This window comes from Cydia pomonella, chromosome 2 (assembly GCF_033807575.1).
Source record: "Cydia pomonella isolate Wapato2018A chromosome 2, ilCydPomo1, whole genome shotgun sequence".
NCBI lineage: Eukaryota > Metazoa > Arthropoda > Insecta > Lepidoptera > Tortricidae > Cydia > Cydia pomonella.
Genome location: NC_084704.1, coordinates 22,409,228 through 22,436,922, shown reverse-complemented (window position 1 = coordinate 22,436,922; position 27,695 = coordinate 22,409,228). Strand labels below are relative to the sequence as shown.

At 34.6% G+C, this 27,695-nt stretch overlaps 3 protein-coding genes across 3 annotated transcripts in view; all 3 read right to left on the bottom strand.

Moving 5' to 3' along the window:
- LOC133534648 (cadherin-86C) overlaps positions 1-27,695 on the bottom strand; it is a 139,810-nt gene that overhangs the window by 28,138 nt on the left and 83,977 nt on the right.
- On the bottom strand, positions 6,857-8,197 carry LOC133534649 (uncharacterized). The gene has a single exon (XM_061873856.1). It carries the CDS (start codon positions 7,986-7,988, stop codon positions 7,032-7,034), a length of 957 nt encoding a protein of 318 aa, XP_061729840.1. The 5' UTR covers positions 7,989-8,197; the 3' UTR covers positions 6,857-7,031.
- LOC133530659 (uncharacterized) lies at positions 10,826-12,336 on the bottom strand. Its single transcript, XM_061868672.1, has one exon. The coding sequence runs from the start codon at positions 11,975-11,977 to the stop codon at positions 10,826-10,828; it is 1,152 nt and encodes a 383-aa protein (XP_061724656.1). The 5' UTR covers positions 11,978-12,336.

The window sequence follows — 27,695 nt, the reverse complement described above, 5'->3', positions numbered from 1 at the left end:
ACATCGGATATTCTGCCCATTTTGTAACAAAGTTGTTAGCTTCGGAGAAAAGTTGATATTGCGATTTCCGTGAATATTCGATCTGACAAAATATGTTAGTGTTTTTCGTGGGACTGTATTTTTAAAACTATAAGTACACAGTAAAGCATAGTTTGTTTTAAGTGCAGTAGGCTCAGAGTACAGTTTTCGAAAAGTCGTTGCGCTTTTAAAGATCACAAATACGGTCGTCAATAAATTAATTAGCAATCTTGAGGCCTTTCTCTAGGGCCTTCAGCGATTGGAATCCTGAGTTTTGACTAGAAAAAAATCTCGCTAGCTCGATAGAAAAAAATCGCGGACATAGGTCTAAAATGCATATTATACTTGAGGGAACTCAGCGATTACTTTTTTTACTCAGTGAGAGTGAGAGAAGAACTTGCCCAATTGGGCCTTAATATAAAGTAGAAGAAACAAAAGAATTACCTAAACATTAAAAAATATAATTTTCAAGTATTTCAATGCATTTATTATTTAAATTCGACTTAATTTGTATACTCCTACCTTAGTATACAAATTAAGTCTAAGTTAGGCCTCTGCTTGTGAGTTCGTACGCAGAGGTAAATCGTTGAACTACTTCCACTCGTCCCTTTTAGTACAGTCGCCATCAGGTACAACGGAGCGGCCGTGCTCAAAAATATCTGAACACGCACTCTAGCCCCTTGACCAAAGAGGCGTGTTTAGATATTTGTGAGCACCTCGGCTGCTCCGATTTATCAGATGGCGACTGTAGCTACTCTCGTACATTATTTTAACCACTATTGCATTGGATAAACATTATCATATATTCTATTCTACGTTATACTATCCGTGTGCCAAATTTCATCAAAATCCGTTTAGCACGTACAAACTTTGAGATTAATAATATTAGTAGTATTACTTAAAGGGTTTATTCGTCTGCAGCGAAAGATGAACCGTTATTTTATTATTGCGTCAAATTTATCAGAAGCTAACTGTTGCAGCAATCTCTTGCACAACACAATGAAGCTCGGCATTGCACCAGAATTACCAATCTCTGCTTCACATAGAGGTGTTGATTATTAAACTAAACATGCGCTTTGTGGTTCGTTCAGCAATGTGCAAATAACACAACTAAATTCATACAACATAATAATTTCAAGTCTGGAATCTCATATTCTACTAATCTGATAGCCAGTTCAGCATTCGTTAATTTTTAGCATAAACAAAATATAACATATAGAAAAGAAGCATAATAATTATTTACGATACAATTGCAGAAAATAGGAAATTTTGTGCAGGAAATTCAGCACGTGCGAATTTCCTATTTTCTGCACTTGTATCGTATGACACAAGTGTGGAAATTAGGTTGGACCAAAGGCAATGTTTTAAATCGACATGAGTTGCGAATTACCTATTCGCACGTGTATCGTACAACGTTTTACAGTACAGTCAGCGTCAAATACTTTGTAGCAACCAAAGTAGCCAAATAGTTCGGTACACCATATATTTAGTATGGTGTACCGAACTATTTGGCCACTTTGACTGCTACGAAGTATTTGACGCTGACTGTACATATGATTCTTTAGAGTTTCGACATATGCAGGGAAAGTGCTCATTCCCGCACGCGTGCGGGAAAGTAGCACCATATGTACTGTAAAAAGTATTTCCGATATTTTTCAGATTATATTGTTATCTGCCTTTGTCTTAAAAAATAGGTAGTATTATTTCACTTTGTATCAACAACGGAGAGACGGAGCCTGGTGGTAGTACGAAATTAAAAAGACGGCAAGGCTGACCTCTGGCAAAGAAACAATTAAAACGGCATGGAAATCCTTAAAATAGGCATAAATGGGCAGCAATGGTTGCTACTATGTCGAAAGAGAAGAAAGTATAATATACTTAATATTATTTGTTGATTATTGCTGCTGCTGGTGGGTGTTAAAGTTTGAAGGTCTCTGAGAAAAAAAAAGTAATTTAGATAATTCATAAAAGCAAAGTTTATTCTACTATTTAAGAAACTAAGCCTTTTCGAACTCGGACTTGCGAAAGGGAAAATTGTTATGAAATCATAGCTTGGCTTCTGTCCGCTACGAGCAGGAAGCGACGCTTTATAGCTTTGCGGGTAATAACTGGTTTGAGCATAACTCAATTTCAATTTCATGTCGGTTCATACATTCGAGTTGAGTTTATTTTTAATGTAACCTTGTAGGGATGAGAGGCGGTTCAGTAATGCGAGTTGTTGGTGCTTAAGGAACTTAATTTACTACTTACATTGGTACTAGCTGCAGCGATAATAACGTTCGGGTAACAGGCCAATCTTTAATTTTATTTGATTGTTGCACTACCATATAATTGAACCATATAATTAGAATAAGACACAAGAGTTCAGTAATCTCAATATTTAGATGTAGACTTGTTAGAATATTTTGTAACCTGTATTTTAATTACGATAAAATACTCTCGTTTTATTGCGTTGTTTCTCGTCTCTTAAAATCAGCGTTGCTCTATTACAGCTTCAAGTGTACTGAAATGTATATCCAGGAAACCAGCTATAGAAATCGCGTCTTATGTTTGTCTTGAGAGCTATCTGCGTCGACGAAGAACAGACAAGTTACAAGTTCTCTGGCAAGTCAACACGGATCAACTTGCCAACGCAACTCGACTTTGAAAGCGGATCTAAATCGATTTGAAACATTTTTCACTTGGCACTCTTGGCAGGTTTGGTTAGACCTTGATGTTTTATTAACTACCTAAGTAATGTTATTCTTTTATTTGTAATAGTATTATGTTTGTGTTGTAAAAGCTAAAGTTTTTATCGAATGGTAGTTAACTGTTTTGATTACCGGTCTGGCCGTGTCGGTAAAGTGACCCTACCCATGAAGCCAATGGTCCTTGGTTATAATCCTGGTAACGGCGTTTATTTGTGTGACTTTTTCTATGTTATTGATGTTTTCTTCTATGTATTTAAGTATTTGTATTTTATATACACCGCGTTTTTTTTATTTCTGTTAATTACAAGGCTGCCTCCCTGAGCTTAAATTAAGTAACTTCTCAAAGACACCGATATTCTAATTAACTCTATTTCGGAGATAATCATTAATTAGGTTTTATCTTATAAGGCCCTTGCGAGTGCGTGCACTTGCCTTAGGGCCTGTTAACACATTGACTAGTGTTTAGTGCGAGTTAATGCATTTGCTACTAAACGTAAGTACTATTTCGGACAATCGATATTCGAAATTACATTGATATGTCACAGATTTCAATTGTTTGGTTGAGTTAAATGTAATACCTGTGTTACAAGAGTGCTACATGTAACATTTAATTACTTTTTATAAAAATTAAAATAATAAAAAAATAAAAATATTATTACAATATCATTTACTTTCCTTAAACATACTCACCGATACCCCGAAGTTAAACGAAATTCAATAAAAATACTGTGGATGTCGTTGTCTAATTTTACTTACAATACAAGCTAGCCCTCTTAAGCTTACTATGGGGCTTAGTCAATTTGTGTAAGGATGTCCTATAATATGTGTTTATTTATTTATTATGAGGGACACATATTTTTAATAATTTATTTTTAGCGTTTAAACCCAAAATATATCACGGTTAATAATCAAAAATTATAATAGCGAGACTTTTGCAGTTATGTTGATTAAAATTTTAATATGAATTTAAAATATTTATCGAGCCATAAGAAAAATATTTACTTATGGGAAAGTTTAGTTTCTTCATAGAAATTCTAAAATATAATAACTTTCTAGACTGCTCCGTTATCTTCTAAGTTGCACTAGATCTAGTGCTTCCGCTTGCTACAAACCAAGGTGAAATATTTGTCTGACGTGCCATTCGCCTGCAACTTTAAATCTTGTCGCGTGCGGCCGCAGATATCGACGCCTCGATAGCAGATTAAATGTACGTGCTACAAAGTTATGTGCTCCTGTGCCGAAGATTGGAACTAACGCCATTTCATATTAGATCTTCACCATTACCGCCTCCAAGGTCGGAATGAGTAAGTTTGTAGGTTGCTGCATAGTTGTCAGAAAGGTATAACTTACACATTAAATACGCGGTAATCCGATTATATTTTTCGTATCTCCGGCTTGTAGTAGAAGCTTTAGATTATGAATACTAGTGAATATCATTCAACATATTACATCCGCGATTACCAATTGGTACCTATAGTGGGTATTTTTTTCAACCGTTTTAGCTGAACAGAAACCAATTTAATATTAAAAAGGACAAAGCAAGTGACCGCAATTAAAGGATTATTAAACGGGGCTCTACGAGCTTAAATCATTGAATACTCTGCTTATGTCTCCGTATTTGATGACAGGTTGAAAGGTGAGTTGAACTTTTGGTAAACGCAAAAATAAACGCTTTCTTTATACATAGTTAGAACCGCAATACTGTAAGCGGAAACAACTCGTCCAAAATCGTGAACCGGTGTAAATGGCACAACGTGCTAAAACGCTCTATCACATCCCCATAAAAAGTAATGAGGGTGGAACATGACGCGGTCTACTCCAGAAATGGTTAGAGTGCAACGATCGCAGCGGAATATCATTTGTCATAGTTATTTATGAGTAATATTTCTCGGGTTGGAAGCGGTCGGGCCGCGGGGCAGCATGAGCCGGCTGGAACAGCGGGAGATACTGCAAAAACGGCTGCGCACGATGTCGCCGCGCTGACCTCAGTGCTTCGCGGCGCCATTATCATAAGCATAACACTGAGTGTGTGAGCCGACGTGCGCTGATAGCGCCTCGCTTATTATAAATTCTAATACACCGACTCATAATAACCCAAGTTGTACGCTGATCGATTTGTGAAGATATGGGGTTATCCCCTTATTCACTAATCGAGCCTTGTTAATGTGTATGCCTCATTTACATGTTTCCATAATGAAAAACACTATTGTTTTACGATTTCACTACTTCATATAAAATTTGACGTGGTTAAATACCTACTTCTGAAAAACTCTTGACCTAAATCGTAGGAAGCCCGCTAAGGTCGCAATAGGATTATCCGTATTCCATATATTTCTAAACTATAGCTGGATTACCAAATCCTTCTTTAGTACAGGTAACTTTTTTTTGTAAATGATTTCAGTGACACGTGAAAGATAATAACCACTCTTTATCTGGGTATTAATATCATTTCAAAATGAGAATTAATCCTTATCTAGGGGTATTGGACGCGAAAGGAAATGAGTTCCTTAAGGCGATGTATTTACGGGACGGATTTTTAAAAATTCGCGGATCCAATTCTCTAATGGATCAGCACACAACTAATATTGGTTTTGTAAAGTTGATGTATAAAATGCGCGGGTCACGTGGCGACGATGTGCTGGTCAATACCATGTTGTTATCGATTTTCCGCCCTCCGGACTTTAATATACTTATAGTAAAAGCAGTTAGTATGTAATGTAGGCTACGTCGGCCGGTCACGTCCAATCAAAGTCTTAAACGAGGTTAACTCAACCTTAGTTTAAGTTACTAAGCAACAGTGACTAATAACGCAAGCCAGAAAATGTTACTGTCACCTAATAAATAAGTCTTGGTATGATCATAATTGCGTATTTATTTCAAAGGTCAGATAAATACGGTAATTCCAATCAAGAGGAGAACGTAATGTGTAAGTAAATGCATGTTTTGGAATCGTGCTAAACCGAGTCAAAATATTTTTGTGTATTTTCAGGTAGGTTTCATTTTTTAACAATAAACTTAGAACTTCAATGTTAGATATGAAAAAATATGCAACAAGATGAATTTATTTTGCACTCTACCTTATACATATATGTCTACGTACTCATAATTATTGTATTAAGCGTTACTGTAATGTATGGTAGGAGTGCCAACGCCGCATCAATTGTTTGCTTCTTAAATAAAAAAGACTAGGTACGTAGATTAAAACTTGCACTATACATAAAGTATTATCTGTAAGAATAGGTCAGAGAAACTTTCGATATTTAACAAAGATAATTAAGTAGATAAAGGCGTCTAAATAGAAGGAAGCGAATCTGTGGGATCTAAGACGGAGGCAAACTTATTAGAGCTTATTAATGTCGTTCGTTTAACATCGTGACCTTAGCGCGGGTCTATTATAACCGTGTTATTATAATGGTTTACTGTTTCCTTAATAACGAGCATTTGTAGAGCTTCTTGTGTTTCGGAGTATTTAGCCCAAATTAGGGCTTGTGCACAAATCATGCGAGGTTCGATATTGGTCACGAAAAAATCAAGGGGGGTTATAAGGAGACCTCACGTGTATTAGTCAAAAAGTAGCCGAAAAAACCTCGCGTGATTTGTGCACAAGCCCTTATTACAACCCTAAAAATAACTTGTTGGCTCAAATGTTTTACAATACCTGTGTACTTCCCTTTTATATGATGTTAGAATAATATTACCTACATATACCCGTAAATAAAATATTTGGGTTACAGTATTTGGAAGGCATTACCACCTTAACTACAATCTAAAATATCAACTATAGTAGTTTATGTGACTGCTACATAACAAAAGGCATTAAAATACACAAGTGTGGGTTTAAGAAACGAACGAAGTGAGTTTCTTAAAAAGATCACAGGAGTGTTTTAATGCCTAATTATGTACAGTTACATACACTATTTTATCTACACACATATTATAAACTTTCTATGATATATTCACTAACCCAAATTACAGCCAACGTTGAGCATCTTTGCTCTCTTGACGGAACTCGCGGATATTTGGTGCCGTCACCGAAATATTTTTATCGCTCATTTTACACGCACCTCTTGCAACAGTTACTTTAAAAACAACAAAACATATTCATTTTATACTTAAAACTAATTAAAATACAACTGTACGTCAAATGGCGGTAAATGAAAACTTTTTTCACGCATGTTTTTTTTTTTTTTTTTAATTTATTACGAGCATTGGCAACTAGGCCATCAGCTCAAGCATGAAATACAAAAGTAACATAAGTACTTATAACTAATTCACATAAAAATGAGACACGAATCTAATAGTTACATGAGATATTTACAATATTTACAAACTACCTATAGTATGAGTAACAAATTGATAGATTACAGGATATAATTGTGGATATTTCATAAGGCCCTGTACTGAATTTGGCAGAACTTGCAAACCAGTATCCATACACATAGCAACAAACAATAACCTTTGTAAATTAAATGAAGGACAATGGAAAAAAATATGTTCAAGATCACATACATCAAAATTACAATGTGCACAAACAGCAGAATCACTTAGCTCTAATCTAAAAAGATGTGCGGGAAAACGAGCATGACCAATGCGCAATCTACATATAGTTGTAATAAATGCCCTTTCTACATATTTTCTTTGGTATTCAAACCACGACTTGGAGCTGGGTGCCGGGACTATTTCTGCAAGCCATTTCCCTTTGACTTCTTTGGATTTAGACCATGAGTTATTCCAACGTCTAATCATAAGTTCTTTAACAAAAGGTACTAAATCGGATTGAGGTACTTTTAAATCACAAACTTGTATATCTTCTGTAGATTTGGCAAGCTTGTCTACTAGTTCGTTGCCAAAAATTCCTGAATGTCCCGGAACCCAGCAAAATTCAACAGTAATATTTCTATTCAACAAAGAACTTAAACAACTTCTCAACTTATAAATTAAATAATTTACAGATGCACTTACACATTTACTTTTAAGCGCTTGTAAAGCGCTCATCGAATCAGATAGAATCAAAAACTTATTTTTAGTTATATAATAATTACGAATATGTTCTAAAGCATAAATTATGCCTAATACTTCAGCTGAAAATACTGAAAAATAACTACTACATTCAAAAACTTTTCCTATGTTCAAAAAAGAGTCAAAAAATGCAAAACTGGTCCTATCTTTAGTTTTAGAGCCGTCAGTATATAACTTAACAAAATCAGTCTTATCATCAAGAAACTCCAAAAAGTCATATTTCGATTCAAATTTGACCAGTTCAACAACCACGTCTCGCATAATATCATTGTAATCATGTTCAAAACAGGGAAGCAAATTAGACCAATACACTATATCTTGAAATTCAAAGTTTAAATAAGTTATAACATCACTTATGGAAGAAGAATTAGGAAACGGTATTAAATTATAATTTGGAATATTGATATTATTTAAGTATCTATAAATTACTTCGTTACCACGACTAACTAATTTAAGAACATACTTGTCAGTGATGTAACATCTGCGTACAAATAAAGGAACAATGCCAGCCTCTATTTCCAGAGAATTAATTGGAGATGACATCATAGCCCCCGTAATAATTCGTAGGGCCCTATTTTGGATAATATCTAGTTTCCTTAAAAGATGGGTATTCGCATCAGCAAAAAACATACAACCATAGTCAAAATGACTTCTGATTGTCGCGATATATATTGTTTTAAGGACCTTAGGGTCTGCACCCCATTTTACTCCAGTTAACGACTTCAATATGTTTACACCCAGTTCAGCTCTTTTAGAAATTGAATCAATATGAGTTTTCCAAGAAAGATCATAATCAAGAAATAGGCCGTATTTGACAAAAGACTGAGCAGGAATAACGTTAGAATTGTATAAAACTTGAGGATAATGTAATCCATTTTGAGAAAAGAGAATTACAGAACTTTTGGAAACATTAACCTCAAGTTTTAGCGAATTTGTTAATATGCAATGAATATTACGCAGACAACTGTTCATAATAGATTCACCATTTTTTATGTCATTACAATTTACATATAAAACCAAATCATCAGCGTAAAATAAGTGCTTAACAGAAGAAGGAATTTGTTTCATGAAACAAACCAAACTTAGAATGAATATAAGAGGAGATAATACAGAACCTTGAGGAGTACCCTTTGTAGAAACTTTAGAACCTATTAATGTAGATTTATTAACTTTTAGAGTTACAGATCGATTGTTTAGAAAATTGAATAACCAGCGTAAAATATGACCAGGAAACCCTAATAAAGATAAACTTTTAATAAGGTATGCGTGATCTATGTTATCAAACGCCCCTTTGATGTCTAAAAAAACCGCCAAAGTATATTGATTAGAAAGAAAATTGTTCTTAATATCCCCAATTAAACAACTTAAGTTATCTATCGTGCTTTTACCTTTCCGAAAACCATATTGAGTACTTGGAATGACTTTGCTATTTTCTGTAAACCACTCAAGTCTATTTTTTAAAATGGTTTCAAAAACTTTCGCAAAGCAAGACGTTAAGGAAATTGGCCTATATGACTCAACACAATTAGAATCCTTATAAGGTTTTAGTATCGGGACGACATGTTGCATTTTCCACGTTGGGGGAATACAATTACTTTGCCACAAATCATTAAATATTTTACAGAGTATTGTCTTGGCATGAAGAGGTAAGTTTTTAATTACTTTGTAAGAAATTAAGTCAGGACCAGGTGAAGTTTCTTTTTTATTTTCTAATGCGACTAAAAATTCACTAATAGAAAATGGGTTGACCATCCATTGAGCCTCCGGGCAGCCACGATTTTCAAAGTAATCATTAAGGTCACTATTTGATACTTGATTATTTTCGGAAACAATTCTGTCTAAAAACAATGTCACATTATCAGGATTTTGAAAAAAATTGAAGATGAAGAAACGGTATTCAGTTTTGCATGTTTAAATCTACGTATATGGTCCCAAATAATTTTACTCGATGTCATACGATTAAAGGAGGAACAAAGATTCAACCAACTCACGCGTTTAATTTCAAATAATGTTCTTTTCTTTAGAGCATCTAGTTTTTTGTATATAATGTAATTCTCCATAGAAGGATATTGTTTGTAAGATCGTAAGGCAATTTTAGCTTGTAAAACTACACGGTCACATTCATCATTCCACCACGGGGTAGCTTTTAAGGATTTATTTGTGTGATGGTAATACTTTTTAGGAAATGTCATTAATATGTCATGCAAAATACTCAAATACTTCTTATAGTTTTCTAGAGGGTTATTTACAAATTGAAAAACTTCAAATTTATCATCACATAACTTGTTAAACTTAGACCAGTCAAGCTTTTTAAAATTTACCTTAGCTAGTGAATTATCATCTTGTTGAAGATTAATACCTGGACCCTTAAATAAGTTATTAGAATAATATGTATGAGTGGGCGAGTCAAAAACCACACTAATGAGCAAAGGGAAGTGATTACTACTAAGAAGATCATCAAGAACAAATACCGAACAACTAGAACTAAGAGCTCGGGATGCGAATACCAAATCCAGAACATTACCTTGTTGGCCAAACGGAGCAAAAGTGGTGATAGTGCCATCATTTAAACAAATTAAGTCAGAATTCTCCACATAAGCATGAAGAGCTTTACCCCTTCCATCATTGACTCTTGAACTCCAAGATGAGTGATGTGCGTTGAAGTCACCTATTATCAAACGATTATTACTTACAAATTTTGAACATGTATCTTTCAATGAATCTATAGTAAACTTACCATTTGGAGGTGGAGGAGCGTATACACATAACAAATCTAGAGAAAAATTATGAATGTTAATATTAATTAATATATTTTGAAAATGGTACTGTGATAAAGTGTTGACAATACTGAACTTGTATTTGGAACGAATTGCAATTGCAACACCACCATGGGGATGGTTTGAGTCTCTTCTAATTACAGTAAACCCAGGCAATTTGATAATTTTGCTAGGGGTCAGCCAAGTTTCATTAAATAGTATAATGTCGACACTTTCATCACAGCCATGCAAAAAATGTATAAGTTGACCTAGTTTTGGAAATAGACTTCTGGAGTTCCAATGAAGTATTTTTAATTGTTTGATACCCAACCTGTCCATAATTTAAGTGGTAAAACTTGTTACAAGCAGCTCTTTAATCATTTGGGAGGATATTGGTAAAGGACCAGAGGAAGTATTATTGACTTCTCTTTTTTTCATTAATTCTACAATTGTTTTGGTGATTGCATTAAGGACAATATCAGAATTAATAATGTCAGCAATCATAGCACGTCCGTGAGGTGTTTTAGCAGGTGTTTTCAAAATCTTACTATTTGGATTAGTACTATTATTAGGTGTAACAGCTATTGCAGCTGCAGTTGCATAAGAGAATTTGCCATTTATCTTGTTCTTAATTTGTGCAATTTTTTCTGCCTTCACTTTACAGGTATAAGAAACTGCCGAATGGGGTCCACTACAGTTTGAGCACTTGAAGACTGATGGTGTGGTACATTCTTTGTAAAAATGACCCGCCGAACAAATGGAACATACTTGAGTGCTTTTACAAGCTCCACTGCCATGTCCAAATTTATAACATCTGAAGCACTGAAGCAGAGGTCTGATGTATTCCTGTACAGGCATCCAGATATGGTCATAGATTACGTGGTCGGGTCTAGACGAGGCCATAAATGTAACCAGGACGGTTGGGAGAGGTTTGAATTGCCCATCGTCCTGTTTTTTGGTAAAGCGCTTTACACCAAGAATCATACAACTCGCTTTTAAGTCCTCGAGCAATGTCTCCTCACTAAGATCCACAGGAGCACGAATAATTCCTTGGCACTCTATGCTGTCATATGGAATTGTTGCTTTCCAATTATTTTCTTGTAGTATAGGTTTGTTTAGCAAAAATGCATTTGCATCCTTGGCACATCCGAAATAAACTTTAACATAAAAGTTACCAGCCGCCTTTACATATTGCACCCCCAAAATCTCTTTTAATATTCCATTAACTTTGAGGATGTCCATGGGGACTTTATGAGTCAGTTCATTAGAAGCAGATTGTAGTAGTACAGGATACTCTTTTTTTGTCAAATCTTCATATATGGGGTTGTGGTCTTTGAAGAGACCGCGACGACTTCGTATGTATGTCATTTTTTGCTTACATGATGTGACTTCTGTATCAGAAACATCTTTATTTCTTCTTTTTGTTGAAGTTTTGGCGGTTTCTGTTTCCATGGGGGAGGGGCCGCCGCCCGCACCCCCGCCTCCTGGCCTCATTCAACGAGTAGAATCAGAAATTTAATCTAACATTAAATTTAATAATAAATGAGCAAATATATCTCGGTTTTGTCAGTAAAAAAGGACTTAAAACACTATAATTAAAATATTTTCAAAAATGCCGCCTAGTATTTTCGGTTTCCCGCCCTTTTTTTTCTTTTCACGCATGTCACGCATTCGTAGTTTTTTTTAATTCACAGACAAACTAGAGTCGGGGGCCTATTTCCGTATCATTCGATACAAACTAACATGCGAGATATGTCAAAATTGTAGCAATTGACATTTCATTTCGAATAATAAGGCATCTCGACTGATATTAGAATAGAGGTGAAATCGAATTGCTTTTTTTCCCGAGATATTCCAAATTTGAATGTATAACCATATCGATTTTGGTGTAGTTATGAAGCAATTACAACAGCATCACAGATAAGAAATTTGTTTTAACAAAACAGTTTATCGTAATTTTGGCCATTATTTACGGATTTTGGAGGTATCATGGAGGGTTTATGATATGTGTGTAGATAAAAATATTTAAACTATATGTATTTTTTTATATAACGTTAAAATATTACATAATTAAATTACCCTTATCTGGAATAAATTAAGAATAAGATAGTAAATGTAGACTCTGAAATATGTAAATCCTGTAAAACTTATTTACTTATTGCATACGATCATTTGCTACTATTATTATTAACATATCTATTGTTTTTTACAGAATTAAAACTCAGCATCTCTAAAAAGATTACGTTCATTTCAAATGAAGATTCTCAAGTGATTGAGTGGGTTTTGTTTTACACGACCAGACCATTTCATAAATGACAGCACATTTCCTTGGCGTAACGAGGCAAGGCCAACAGGGTATGGTCTTACTGACTTTTATTTACCGTCATGTAATCTTTCTTTCCCATATCACGAATTGAAATGGTAAAAGATCTAATGGCAAGTTTTCAGCTGTCCTTTTTAGCAAGCTTATTTTTTTAGTAGTAAGAAATATTATTAGCCCAGGAGCAATAATGTCAGTCTTTAGGTCAGCCACGGTAAATTCGGGCACTATAAGTATCGTTATGGCAAGGATCACGCGAACCGGCCCTTTGACCTCGTGGCGCGGTGGGACTCGGACCAGTGGCACACGGTGACATTAATTGACTGTAGTCGGGGTTTTATTTGGTTTGAGAAAGTGTCACTGAAGGGCTGAGCTACTCACTCATGATTTGTAATTAAGTTCTGATTAATAAACAGTCCCAAAACCGAAAAAATCTATGATCAAATGTATCATACAATTTATTTGATAATGCTGATAATAGCTTATTATTAGAGTTTAATCCGATCAAGGATTATCATACAATAAAATTTCATTGCTGCTAGCGTTACATATCTGCAATACCAGTACGCTGCCAGAAAAAATAGAAAAAAGGACTATTAAAGTACCTTATCAATTTGATGAAGCTTTGCTCCACTGACTGCTACAAATACGGACTACCAAGAACGAAAAAGAGAAAGAAGGAAAATTACCAAGAATATGCGTTTGTTAATTGTAAAAATAATTATATTATTAATTTAATTATTCTCTCAAAAGGCAACAAATGTAGAAAATTCTTAATTGCGTAATCCAGTATGGTGCGACGTTTACGTTCCGTAACACAATTTTGGGAACAAGTCAAGTTATTATTGACAAATATTTTGATTTGTGTTTTAAGTAGTCAATGTCATATCCAATAAACTGAAATATATGTCATTTACTGATGAAAAAGGCCTTCACCACTTTTTCTTAAATACTTACAATTATGACATCGATTTTAGCTTACGTTCCGAAAGTTCCATTCTAAGCTTATTCCATTCTGATTTTGTGTGAATAACACCCAACACCAACCTTTAACAAGCAAAATAGGCAACATGAGTTTAGCTCGAACGAAAATTAATGCAAATTGAAACGGGGGCGGGCTTAGCAATCAACTGTGATGGATTTAAGGTCAAATAACTAACTTTTGTATTTGCCTTTTTGGGTTCGCTTTCCGAACGGACCCATTAATTTCTGCCAAAAAGTAATCTTTAACTTTTATTTTTCAAGTGATATTTTAACTCAAGCTCGACTGTTTGAACATTGTAAGTTTAAGTCCCAATTTCAAAACCCTTCTTATTCAATTAGTAGATTTACATTAGTCTTATCTTTAGTCGATATGTTAATCTGTCGAGACTGACAATTAATAATGATACGGTGTTGTCAGTCATTACAGAAATACTAATACAATACTAATAAACTAATACAAATGACTCTCAAATGGTATCGGTCGTGTCGACAAGGTTTATTGACAAACACAACCGCCTATACGTTACATAACTCTGAACACATTAGATTCCAATAGTTTTAGAGCAGCTCGTATAAAATCTATTGTCAAATATAAATGTTCTTGTGCAATTTAAGGCGGTACTGTAAACGAGTTCCTGGTAAAAATCCAGACTAATAATCGATTCACTCCTATAATTTATTTTGTTTGTGACATAGTTTGTCACGAGGAGATATGATCTGTTCGTCATGGCACAATAGAGAGGAAATAGTACTTTCACGACAATGGGTTTGCCATAGTTTACAATAGTAAGGAGATACTCGACGTTAAAATAGACAGATATTCATTTATTTCTGCTGAATGCTCATGATAATCCTGATTGAGAATTGTTAGGTACAGTCAGCGTCAAATACTTTGTAGCAGTCAAAGTGGCCAAATAGTTCGGTACACCATACTAAATATATGGTGTACCGAACTATTTGGCTACTTTGGTTGCTATAAAGTATTTGACGCTGACTGTACATGAAATTATGCTTTATTAAATTCTTGTTTACAGAAAACATTTGTGTCGTTTCCAAGCAAAAGGTCCCACTTTTTCGCTTGCAGACACAAGCAGAGACAAGCAAATCTCGCCCTTATGGTAAGCGACAAAGTGGGATCTTTCACAAGACTGACACATTTCATTTACTCGTAATTACAGAAGACAAGATTGTAAAAAATAGCTAGTTAACGGAGAAAATTACCTAACTGACGCCCCATGATTACTTACTACACGTTCCTGTAGAGGATAGAAACATTAGCTTATACTTAATACGTATCCTGCAATACACAATTTTAACTTGGAGGGCGATTCATACTTTATAATCTTGTTATAAAGCAGTGATGGATATCAACAGTGACATTTCAGACCAAAGTCATAAACGTTTCATAACAAAATCACTCTTCTAGTTAATTTTTTATCATTTCCTTATTCGTTTTAAGTTCCCCTATGGTCGTAATACCTACAATATAATAATGTAGTTTTATTTTTGTCCGTGACTTCTTGTGCGTAGAATTATGATTTTCACGACTAGTTCAGTTCAGTTCAGTTATTTATTCAGTAACACCATTCAGTGTGTATGAAACATAATTATACAATTAATCAATAATCAATATACACATTACTTAACATTACAATAAAACTTAAAAATAAACAGAAAAAATATTTACAACAATCATTAATATTATACAACATGTCAAAAACCTTGAATAAAATATTTATTTATTTATTTATTTATACAAGGAATATGTATAACTAACTAAAACTATCGTACGTCCTTCCTCGTGAGTTAGTCTATCTCCATACCCAATTTCAACAGAATCAGTTCAGCGGTTTAAGTGTGAAAAGGACATAAGCATTTATAATATTAATATGATGGATTATTGGAACAACTTGGAATATTTAGTTTCAGCATTGTTATCTCAATCCTCATTACTCACTTCTGAATTACAGGGCATTATCTTTATATACCTAGTCAAATTATATGACCCATTGTCTAGGCAAATGGTACTCACAGCAAGCCAGCTGATACGCTTTAGTTTTCCCCACGCAATGTTATGCAAGGAATGGTGAGCGACCATCCGGTACACTTGATAAATTCGCACTCTGCGATCCACTTTCCCCGGTCACGTTTCATCTGAATACTGTGCACTTATTGCATAAAGTAATAAGTCCTTTTGCGACACTTGATCTCGCTTGAAACCGACGTGACTATAATTCCAGATAGTAGGCAAAAGACGTTTTTGGATACTGTTACGCTGTTCTGAATATGACACTTAAGCCTTTATTACGCAATGTAGGTTATAAACAATATAACTTTTAACCCTCTTTTTGCATTTTATCCTAACCAAAATTAATAAATAGAACAATTAATTGACCGCAAAGTGAATCTCACTAACGGTTAATAATCGTAGTTTCAGTTTTACCCTTTCACTACCTACTACCAGCGCCATCTTTTTCTATACAATCAATATTGATTTCGACGGGTATAAAAACGACGAAATTATGGCAATTTCTTGTAAAAAGAAACTATGGGAAACCATTCAGTGTCCACCATCAAACCACTTCGATGATAACCTAATACCTACAATATAAGCCTATTTGGACATTTAGACACCGGGAACTAGATTAAAACTTTCTTGGAAGATTCCTTGGAAGATTTGACTTAAGCAATGAGGGTAACTTAAATACTGTAGAACACTGAGTGTTATAGGGAACTATCATTTAGGATCCAAAAGTGTGGCTTCATAAAAAGGCTTTTGTCTGCGAGCAAGGTTACCACCGCATTACCGAGGATTTTTTTATCCTTTACGTGAACTGCTCTAAAAGTATACTTTCCTGCAATTATATATAAATTAAGCTATAAGAGTCTTAATTCATTTTAAATTAGGTACCAAAACAAGTCTACGTAAGTTACTTTTGAACATTGATTGTGCTATGAAATGATTGTGCTAAAGTACCAAAAAATAAAACGGTTTTTGTGGCAGACATCGCCAAATACAGCTATACAATTTGGAGCTAAAACCGCAACATCTTTGGTAAACAGTTAGCTCCTTATTAGACGCCGTTGTACCATTCACGGTACTTTGACGTGTTCAATTACCTGCCGATAACAAGACCTTGTAATATACAAGCCTCTAAACAGAATTATTAGTTCAACCACAGGCTATTCTAAACTCTATGGAGATGGGATGATAGCACAAAAATGCTCATTAGATACAACAGAATACTTTGATCACACGGGACGCTTTTCGGAACACCAATTGACTGTTACCGTTACATCGGGCATTAGATCACGTACAAGGTGTAAAATACTAATCGTATCCAGTGCTGTAAAAACTGTAGATTAATTTTATTCGATATTTTACCATCCACCTTCTTTTCGACCAATTGTTTACAAACACCGTGCTCTGTAAATTGACTTTAAGTCAATTTAACAGTTTCTGGTAATTATTCAACAAAGATTTAATAAAGTAATAGAGTTAAACCAAGTTGGCAGCAATTTTGATAGACCAGCCTGTGCAGGTGTTATTTAAACATCATAATTTCATAGAACATTGACATTTTAAATAACACTTTCACAGTCTGGTCTGTCAAAATCGCTGCCAACTTGGTCTAACTCTGGGTACATTAAAAGCCGATGGAGACAAGCTTTTAACACTACCTAATCGAACGCGTGGGAACGAACGATCAAAATGAACGACATTTTTCTCTCAACAGTTATTGCTGGAACTGATTAAATTAACGTAAAAAAACATGTGATCTATTTAGAGCCTTAACTTACTTTCCAAATAAAGAACACAATTGTTGTCTACTGCTTAATTCGGATGATATAATTAGATTAGTTATTTTTGAGCAACTTGCGTCGTTGATATATAAATGATAGTGTAGATACTCGTAATACCGTCCAATATCGAATGAAGTAGCATCAATAAAGCATGCATTACAAAAAGAATTCACATATATTATAACGTTCCGAAACAAAGTCCTCCCACGCTTTGGCGCTATATTGTCCAGGGTGAGATGAAAAATAATAAAAAAATATTTTATTGACATAGATGGGCGGCGTCGTCGGCCGTGACAATGTTCAGGGTGGCACCGGATGCTGGTTATTGTCGAGATTATCATAATTATATACATCCGAGTGTGACACATCTTTTAGATAGATGAATTGTGGCTTGGTGATTTACACGAACAAACTAATATTGTTGTAGAGTTACAATTAAAATAAAATTGTCGTGAAGATTTTTATATTTTCTTACAAGGCTTGTCATAGTTTTAGGTAATTATTATCTTTATATACGTGTTATATACATATCAAACCAGAAATTTAAATATAAATAAATAGAGTTAGACCAACACAAGTCAGAGCAAGTGTTATTTTAAACGTCAGACTTCTATGAAATTATGTCGTATAAAAGAACACTTGCACTGCGTGTGCTATCAAAATCGTTGCAGACTTATCTTGGTCTAACTCTACATACATGCTATTGCTTGAGTGTACAAGCAGTAAGTACCGCAAATGCGGAAAATTGAAAACAGCAAGTATATCACAGACTGTACTAGGGGCACATAATAACGAACAGCAGGCATGAATCCAGAAGGATATTTAATGAGCGTGCACGGAGCAGATCGTTACGTCCAACTCATGTGTATTATTAAGCCTAAGAAGGAATGCGCCGCTGAACCGAGGTCACCGACAGAAGTGTACCGGTAGCCGGCGTACCTAGCCTCACATAGGGTCGCTACCACATGGTCGCTATCTGACCCTCCACTTACAATTTTGCTGTAATGAAATGGCCGTACCGCAACACACGTGTATCGAGTTCATCATTATAATAATTTATTATGATTGCGTTCGTATTTTTCTTGTTAAAAGATTCCTGAGATATCAGGCCTTAATAAGATTTTTATTTCCAAAGGGCACGGCTTATCTTTTGATATCAATCTCTGTCCGTGTCTTTGTATAAAGGGAATGCTTTTCTGTTCATATTATTTGGTAAGGTGGTTGGATTAGTTTGTATCGATACTGATCTGACCTCTGGCCTGTTAATAATCGTGTCGAACTCATCGAGTCGGTGTCGAGAGTATAATGCGCTCTTTTTGTCAATACCATGGACATATTTTTATTATTTACTTTTGCTCTAAGGAAATAACAATATTTTTTTTTAATACAGTTGCTCAAAAAGTGCTATTTTACGTAGCTATTTAGCGTGCGGAAATCTGGATTTCGCGAACTAGTGCTTTTTACTTTTCCACGTGTTCCAATTCATGACTACTTATGATGAGTGTTAATGTTAATTTCCCTTAAAAGTCGTAATCAACATAAAAATCTACTGTTAATGTAAAAATAATAATTTTAAACATATTTCATATATTATTACTTGCCTCTTCATCATTATAACACGTTTATTTTTTAATATTGAATATTGATAAACCATTCTTAATAAGTTGTCTGAATGGAACGGAATAGCTGCCGAAACGCCTGTCAAAGCAGAGGCGTTTTTTCTCACCGCAAGAATGTTTTAAGTTTCCAAAGGCAACATTCGATATTGTTTTCATACAATTTTCCTACTCCTCTACTGTTATCTGTCATTTATGCATTCATTAACACGAATATAAGAACATACATAAAAGGTTTCAAGAAAAGTCTATATTGTCTATTCCTCATAAAAGCTCTTGTGCTTTTATAAGCTATAATGTTACTGCGATTAATGGCTACCAACCTAACAAAACCAAAACGAATACAGTTTTAAACTAAGTGCATTGATGCCAACTTACAAAATATTCATTTGGTTGCATAGTAAAAATAATTACTTCATAAGTCAGAAACACGCATGTGACACCCGTAATATAGCAACACCCATAGACTACGAAGATCGCTTAGCGTTGCTTGTTAGTCTCCGTAGGCTTCGGTGGCCAAAATTGAGAAAAAACTGTCCAAAAAATTAATTTAGCAAGTAGCAAGTACCAGGGCCTCATGAGTTACGAGGAGGTGTCGCTGACCGGCCGGCCGCGGCGCGGGGCGGGCCGGGCGCGTAACAAGGTGTATGCTCGCGTGTCTTGGCTATATACTTTTGCTGTAATTTGTTTACCTAAATTAAGATTTATTTTTGTTGACTCGTAGGAAAAATATTGTATGCAACGTTGTATAAGTAGGTCAAAAAATTCTCGTGGCGTATTCCTTTACAATGTTCGCCTACGCCTTCGGCTCCGGCTCACATTGTAACTCACGCCACTCGACTTTTTTGACCCCTCTTATACAACTGTTGCATAAAATACTATTAAATATACGATACACAAATAATCGTAAATAACGATACTTAGGTAATAATAGTATAATATTTTATATTTACAATTGTTTCTGTCTTATTGTACATTCATAAAAAAAGTGCTTGTTGTATTTCTTATTTTTTTGCAACTGTATTAAAAAACGTCGTTCGCTACACGTTCGGAAATGTCATTCTTCACTCGTCTCTCGCCTTGCCACTCGCGTACGGCTCGTGGCAAGATATCTCGGTACTCGTGAAGTAATGATATACTTTCCGCACTAGCATCGAAACGTACCATATTAATAATAAACCACCTGCATTCGCAACTTTCCCCCAGTCCTCAATCCACATCAGTCGAAAACGCAGCAGGCGCAACGCAGTAATGCCGTATTTTGCATTACGTGATCAAAAGATTTTCTTTGGCAGGAGTGGTCCTTAGGACTCGAGGATGGATTTAAGTGGAGCCACCAAGATTTTTGATGTGAATTTGAATGGGGAATCAATAACCACTGAACCGATTTTGAAGAAATTTTTTTGAAGAGATTTTTAAAGAAATTTGGTATAGAGATAGTTTGAGTCCCGGGTAAGAACACAGGATAGTTTATTATCCCAAAACAATTCACTTGAAAGGGAAAAGGGAGGTGTAGGTTTGTATGGGGAATCAATAACCACTCAAACAATTTAGAGGAAATCTACATCTTTGAATTACTTAGTTCAAAATTATACCAAACGTGACATAGAACCTAAATTTAAACAATTATTAACGTCGCCGACGCTGAACATGTACATGCATTTTTGATACTCAAACTTTACTCTAATTGGTCGATGCTATGATTCTGGCAAGGCCAAACAAAGGATCATATCATAGAGGTTATAAATCTATTCGTGCAGTTGCAATAAATACTTATTTGCGATAGCGTGAGCTTGTCATCGTAAGGTACAATCAGCGGACAAGGGGCGGCCGGTCGGTCAGACGTTAGCCCAAGGCATTGTTCCATAGTGCTTTAGCGTTTATATTTGCTTTACTAAAGGCTTACATATATCGCGGTATGTTGCGACTGATAAATGTGTTCCATATGATTGTAAATTGCTGGTTATTGAATGCGACTTTGATATGCTCTGATATGCCAGCCAGTCGCGGCTTGAATGATGATTTTAGTTACCACGATGTTATGACCGTGCTTGTAAGAATGGTATGTGATGGAGTTCTCTTTGTACGTTTATTATTAACATGTAAATTTATTTTTTAAAGAGATCAAAGTAAAGTAAAAAAGGACTAATAAAGTGACATGCAAGGTCCATTTTTTGTTACCATATGATGTATGATTATTATATATATTTATTAAATATATCCCTACTAATATTATAAATGCAAAAGTAACCATGTCTGTCTGTGTGTCTGTGTACCTCTTCACGCTTAAACCATTGGACTTATTGAGATAACATTTGGAAAGGACATAGGCTAGTTTTTATCAATCATCATCATTATCATTCTACGCTACGTATTTATATGTCAATTAGATATGGGCCGAAATGGAGTTTGCCGAATACAAATATTCGGCTGAATGTTCGGTTCAAATCTTACCGAACCGAATATTCGGCCAAACTTATTTAGTTCATCTGTTACATTTTAAAAAACCATTCGAAAACGCTTCAATTACCTACATTAGCAGCTAAACATTAATCGCTTTTTAGGCAATTCCCTAAAAATAAACAGGTCAAATTTCAGCCCTCGCCAAATAAAGAAAACAGATTCACCATGTCAATGACAAGGGGAAGATGTAACCTAGCAGACAGTTACTTGAATAGTTCTGGAGGAGCTTACATTTCAGTGTCACAACCAGACGAACATAATAAAAAATATTTTTCGAATATTCGGAACTTTCATCGCATAATTCGGCCGAATACAAACATTGAAAAAAGTTGCCGAATATGCCGAATACTGAATAATTACCGAATATTCGGCCCATTACTAATGTCATTTGACTGCAATTTTTAGTGTTCTTTGCAGGACCTTTAAATAAGTACCTATATGTAGTTTAAAAGTACTCCTGAGTAATAACTTACAATAACTAGCGCCATAAAATTAGCCTCAACGCTCTAAAATAAATTAGGTTTGGAATACAAATAAATAACTAGCCGCATGGGCCCGTTCATTAGAGCTGTGACGCATGCGTGCTGCAACGACCACTTTTAAAATTATAATTTACGACTAGTCGCGAGTGTCGAAAGATCGAGTGGGCGTCAGTTACGGAACCCGAAGGATTTCGAATCGATAGTTGTCATGTACACATTGTTCATCTCGGCTAGTTGTCGATTTCGAACATTAATCGTACCAAATTTCGTGTCGTGTTTTGTTTGTTACATGTGTCGACATTTTTCTGTCCGTGTAGGTTTTTGGTGTTGGTAATATAACTCCATTTGCTGTAAGTAGGCAGTTAGGAAGATAGTTTACTTTTTTGTCATTTATTATTAGCTTGGCAAATAAATGTGACTTATTTTACTTAAGAAGGTGTAGGTACTGTTTACTTTCTATTTATGTAGTGTATGTCTATAAATATGACAAGGGAACATAATTATTTTTTTATATATTTTTTGATTTTATATTTTTTCTTTTGTGCTTTTTAGTGCTCACACTGCTATATATATAATTATAAACTGGAATAGACGACATAAAACTAAAGATAAAGTGACACAGGCCACTGGTGGCCGAGGCCGGAATCGAACCGTCGTCTTCAGCCTACGCGGCTAACGTTCTGACTTTTGACCATCCGGCCACGGCGGTAGCCTTCCTAAATTATCTAGTATATAGGTATGCTATCTTTGAAAAGCTAGCAGCCTTTGACCAACTCTAAGGGCGAGCATTACGTGCACCTCTTATACGAATCCTTTACAAAATTCCGAAATAGCGAGAGAGATGGTGCTGCCATCGATACAACTAGGGAACTTTTTCAGTTTATAATCTATGAATATAATTGCATATCAACTGAAGTTTAACAATGGGCACGGCAAAAGAAAATCAGTAATTGAAATAGCACAAAACTTATATGCTCAGACATAATAAAAAGTCTACAAGTTGCTGCAAGATGGCGGGTAGGATAGCAACGCAGATAGACTCTACAAGGGCTCGCTCTGCACTACGTATTTACTAAGGCCTGGTAAATTGCTAGGAAATGTTGGTAATTTCTGGGTTTTATGTTGTAATCTTGATAATACTAAATATTACGCCAAAAAAAAATGTTTACTTACTTCTAAAAGTATTAAAAATATATATTTTAGTATTTCAAAAATAGACAACGCAGGAAATAAAATATATATTTTGGTATTTTTAGAATAGACAACGCAAGAAATAATCGATTTTGCTCTATATTTTTTGTCTTCAATATGTTCAAAACCATCACTTTTCCTACATTCACAAACGTTCGTAAAAATGAAACGAAGATATTTTTTTCTCAAACATGCAGTGAGTAATAGGCTGCGAAGTATGACATTTCAGGTGCGGCTACGATAAGAGGTCGTTAATGGCATTTCATACAAATCTTGCAGGCCTAGGCCGGTAAAGTCCTATTTTTTAATTTCCATTCCACATAAATTTGCGGCACAGGCATCATGACATTCTGCCACAATGCTTATTAAAATTTCTTCTCAATTCAATCTTATTTTTCTGGGTGAGAAAACACATGCTGTCGAGTTTTATCACCCGGAAAATATTGTTATAGGATTATTTATGTTTTATTAATTTAAATTTATTGATTGTCATATCATTGTTTACTAACCATTTTTCTATATGTATAACTACTAACAAAAATATGGATTCGAAAAAGTCTGAAATAAAATAAATTCATTCAAAATAAAAACGATTTGGTGTGTATTTAGTGCAGTTTTATTGACATAATAAATCCACATGAAAGTAACAAATAAAACATTATTATTATCATTTTTTCTCAACTATACATATACACATTGAAATATTAATATTTCATCTAAATATTAGGTAGCGATAAAAATGTCTACTTAAACATGACTCTAACCGTATAGAAAAAAAAGGTTTGCCGGGAAACTTGATAATTTTTCGCTGTAATTCTGTTTTATCGGACTTAAATTTGTCGTTTGTAATCTTGTTTTGTTATAAATAATTCAATATGAGTTCGGGCGAAACTACCGACGAAGAAATGATTATTGATTGCACCCCACCTGAATTAAGAGCCGAAGTAGAATTGGCTATACAAAACATGCTGCCGGCAAAATCAAAGGCGAAATATATGGTTTCTTATGACAATTTTATAAACCGAGTTAAAATATACTTAGCCAAATAGTAATATACACACGTTAGTTCTAGTTTTTGGCTTGTTAACTTATAATTTTACCAAAAATGAAAGTTTGATATTTTTGTTGGTTATTTCATTACATGTTTGAGAAAAGCACTATACATACCTCGGTGGGAAATATGGGGTTGCCCCCCTGAGACGTATCCGGCCGTCTTCGGCCGGCAACCCCTTTCGTCCCGGCCTCTGTAGTAATGTACTATTAATCACTTTTTTTCAGTTGCATATATTTCCCAAATAACCTTTACGTCAACAAAAAACAATAAAATAAAGAACCACTAAGAAAATTAATAAATCACTCAAACTCATGGAGCCGTAACTAAGTAGATATCTGCGAATAACAGTCCTGACCTTTTGCCATTGGGGAGATATTTTTATTTTGCTTATTACGATATATTATTGTTCGAGAAATGATAGATTGGATCCTTCTATGAATTCGTCGGATGAAGGTCCGGGCCACCACAATCGAGGTTACCTGTGAACAAAAAAAAAGGATGAATACATACCTACTTCATTTGCAACTTGCACCTCTACTTATTTACTATGAAATCCAGTATATATTCTAACAGGACGTCTATATTAACTTAACTACTTTACTTTCATTTCTAGATGCCAGACAAAGGAATAAAATTATATGCGACGGAAATCGTTATGACTTTCAGCTTTCCTATTATGATAAGCAAACGCAATAAGTAGGAGGTTGTTGTAAACGTGTTGAGTAGTTAAGTATAGTTATCGGTTAGTAAAATCAATTTAATACTTTATTCAAAGATTACGAAATAAGATTATTTATTAAATGATTTTTAAAGATATGGCACAAGTGTAAATGACACTTGCGTTCGTACATCAAACGACGTTTGTAATACATTTGAAACACATTACGATTATGAGATTTTCCTTTCCTAGAATAAGTCTAGTGTTTTTAAATAGCGAGGTATACTAATCACAAAAACTCATGTTATACGAAAATACTCATTAATTAATTCTGAATGGAAGTAGGCCGTCCAAACATTACAATGTTTTATTATTTCAATTCTTATTTTTTTCTGTTAATGTCATTCCATTCAGCCAATTAAACAAAATCGGTTTTAAAGAAATGTTTTAATTATAAATATTTTAATTATAAACATACTTAGAAATCTATTTTATTTTATATTATTTGTTGTACGTGATAGATAAATTACAAATGGCGCGTAATAGCGATGACCTAATAAAATTTTAACTTATGGATTTACTATGGGTTAACATAAAAAAAAAATGTGAACGTACCCAACTCGCAAAAGCGAACTTAGCACACGCTGAACAGATACGTAAAGTATCACTTTTTGGGCTTCTTTATTAAAAAATATCTTTCACGCACCTATGTGTAAGTCGTGTTGCGGCTTTTTTTGAAGAAAATTTCCAGACAACAGTGTATTATAAAATTCTCACTGTACTTTATCGTTACTTCGTGTTATGGCGTTATGGGACATTTATGTGGCATAGGATTTTGTATCTTAATACCTCTAAATTAAGGATGTCTTTGTCTAATAATAACTAAACGGGCGAGACGTTTTTATCGTCATGGAATAGATCGTAGCAGCCTTATCGTCTTACATCGTAAAGCACCTGCCAGAGATGACGTGGTACTAAAAAATAACAATACGATGGATAACTGTTAAATGATTGTTGATTATATTGAGCCCGGTGAAGTAACGCTGACTCCGATCTGATAACGCCGCTACATAAATATTGAGCCGATACTTCGTTAGTTGTACAAAGTATAAACCAAAATGAAAAGAACCATGTAAGAACGTTTTACCGATGAAAACATTCTTTAGCTCTAGTTTGGGTATCTCCATTCATAATGACGACTGGTCTGTCCTAGTGAGTAGTGACACTAGTGACCCTGCCAATGAAGCCGTTGGTCCTCGATTCGAATCCCGGTAAGGGCATTTATTTGTGTGTCGAGCACAGATATTTGTTCTTAAGCCATGGATGTTTTCTATGTATCTAAGTATTTGTATATTATATATATCGTTTGTCTGAGCAACACAAGCCTTCTTGAGCTTACCATGGGACTTGGTCAATTTGTGCAAGAATTTCCCTACAATATTTATTATTATTTATTAATGGACAATATCATATATATTTTGTTCAAATACATTTCACAAAACATGTATACAAATATGTTGATGTAGGTAACCGATTACCTACCTAAGACACTTAGGACATAGCAATATTTATTACAAATTAGGTATAGTAATCACTATGTAATGTACACTGACAAACGTGTCAAACTATCAACTTGGTAGTAAACTAACAACAGGTGGTAGAAAGATTTTCTATAGAACTGTTGTAAGTCACGATTGAGTTTTTTTCCCACATTATAGATGGCACCTACCTTGCTTTCCAATTAGATTTTCTTGGTTCGTAAATACGTTTTTAAGCTATTGCATAGCTTCTATCGCGGGCCTTGAGCGCGGGGACCGAATCCAGAAATTCCGTAACGAAAAAACCTAACGCTCCCCACTTCGTCTAACGTCGTTTCAGTTCGGCAGTCTTCGACACGGCGTTGTGTGCGTGCGATTAGACGTATTGTACTACTCAGAGACTTGTCATACGCTTCGCTTGACAGACAGATGAAGTGTGCGAAAGGGAAGCCATCACGTATATGAACAAGCCACGAGTGTGAAAGAGGCAGACTACATATGAGAAAACGTAACCATTTTTTGAATTCGAAGGCGGCCGAGGCGGCCAAAATCATATTGCCGTATTTTTTAACGTTAAAAATATACGAGAATCAAAATCAAAAATAAATATTAAGTAATTTAGTGAAGATGGTGTCATGTTGTGTGCCGGATTGTTGTGTTTCAGGGCCAAAAAACCCAGGGAAATACTCATTTCACAGGTAATTATGATAATCGTAGCGAAATTTTCGTAACGATATTATATCAAATTAACAGCATAAAAAGTGTAAAAAGCCAATTTATACAGTTCATTATAAGTTTTTCTTCAATTGTGTGTTAATATTTCATGATATTAGTCAATAATTTAGAATATTTTGTGTAAAAACCTAAACTGTTACTTTACGCTAGGGCTTGACAAAATGTTCATATGACTGTATCGATAACTTGTCGGTATATTAGTAGGTATGGAATTAGTTGTTCACAAGACATCATTAAGATATTAACCTTTATAACCGACGTAAAATAATAACGATTGTTATAATACCTTTTTTGAAGATGCACATGTTCAGCGATAAATTTAAACTTCACTTTCCAACACATTACTTACATTTTAACCACTTTTCCA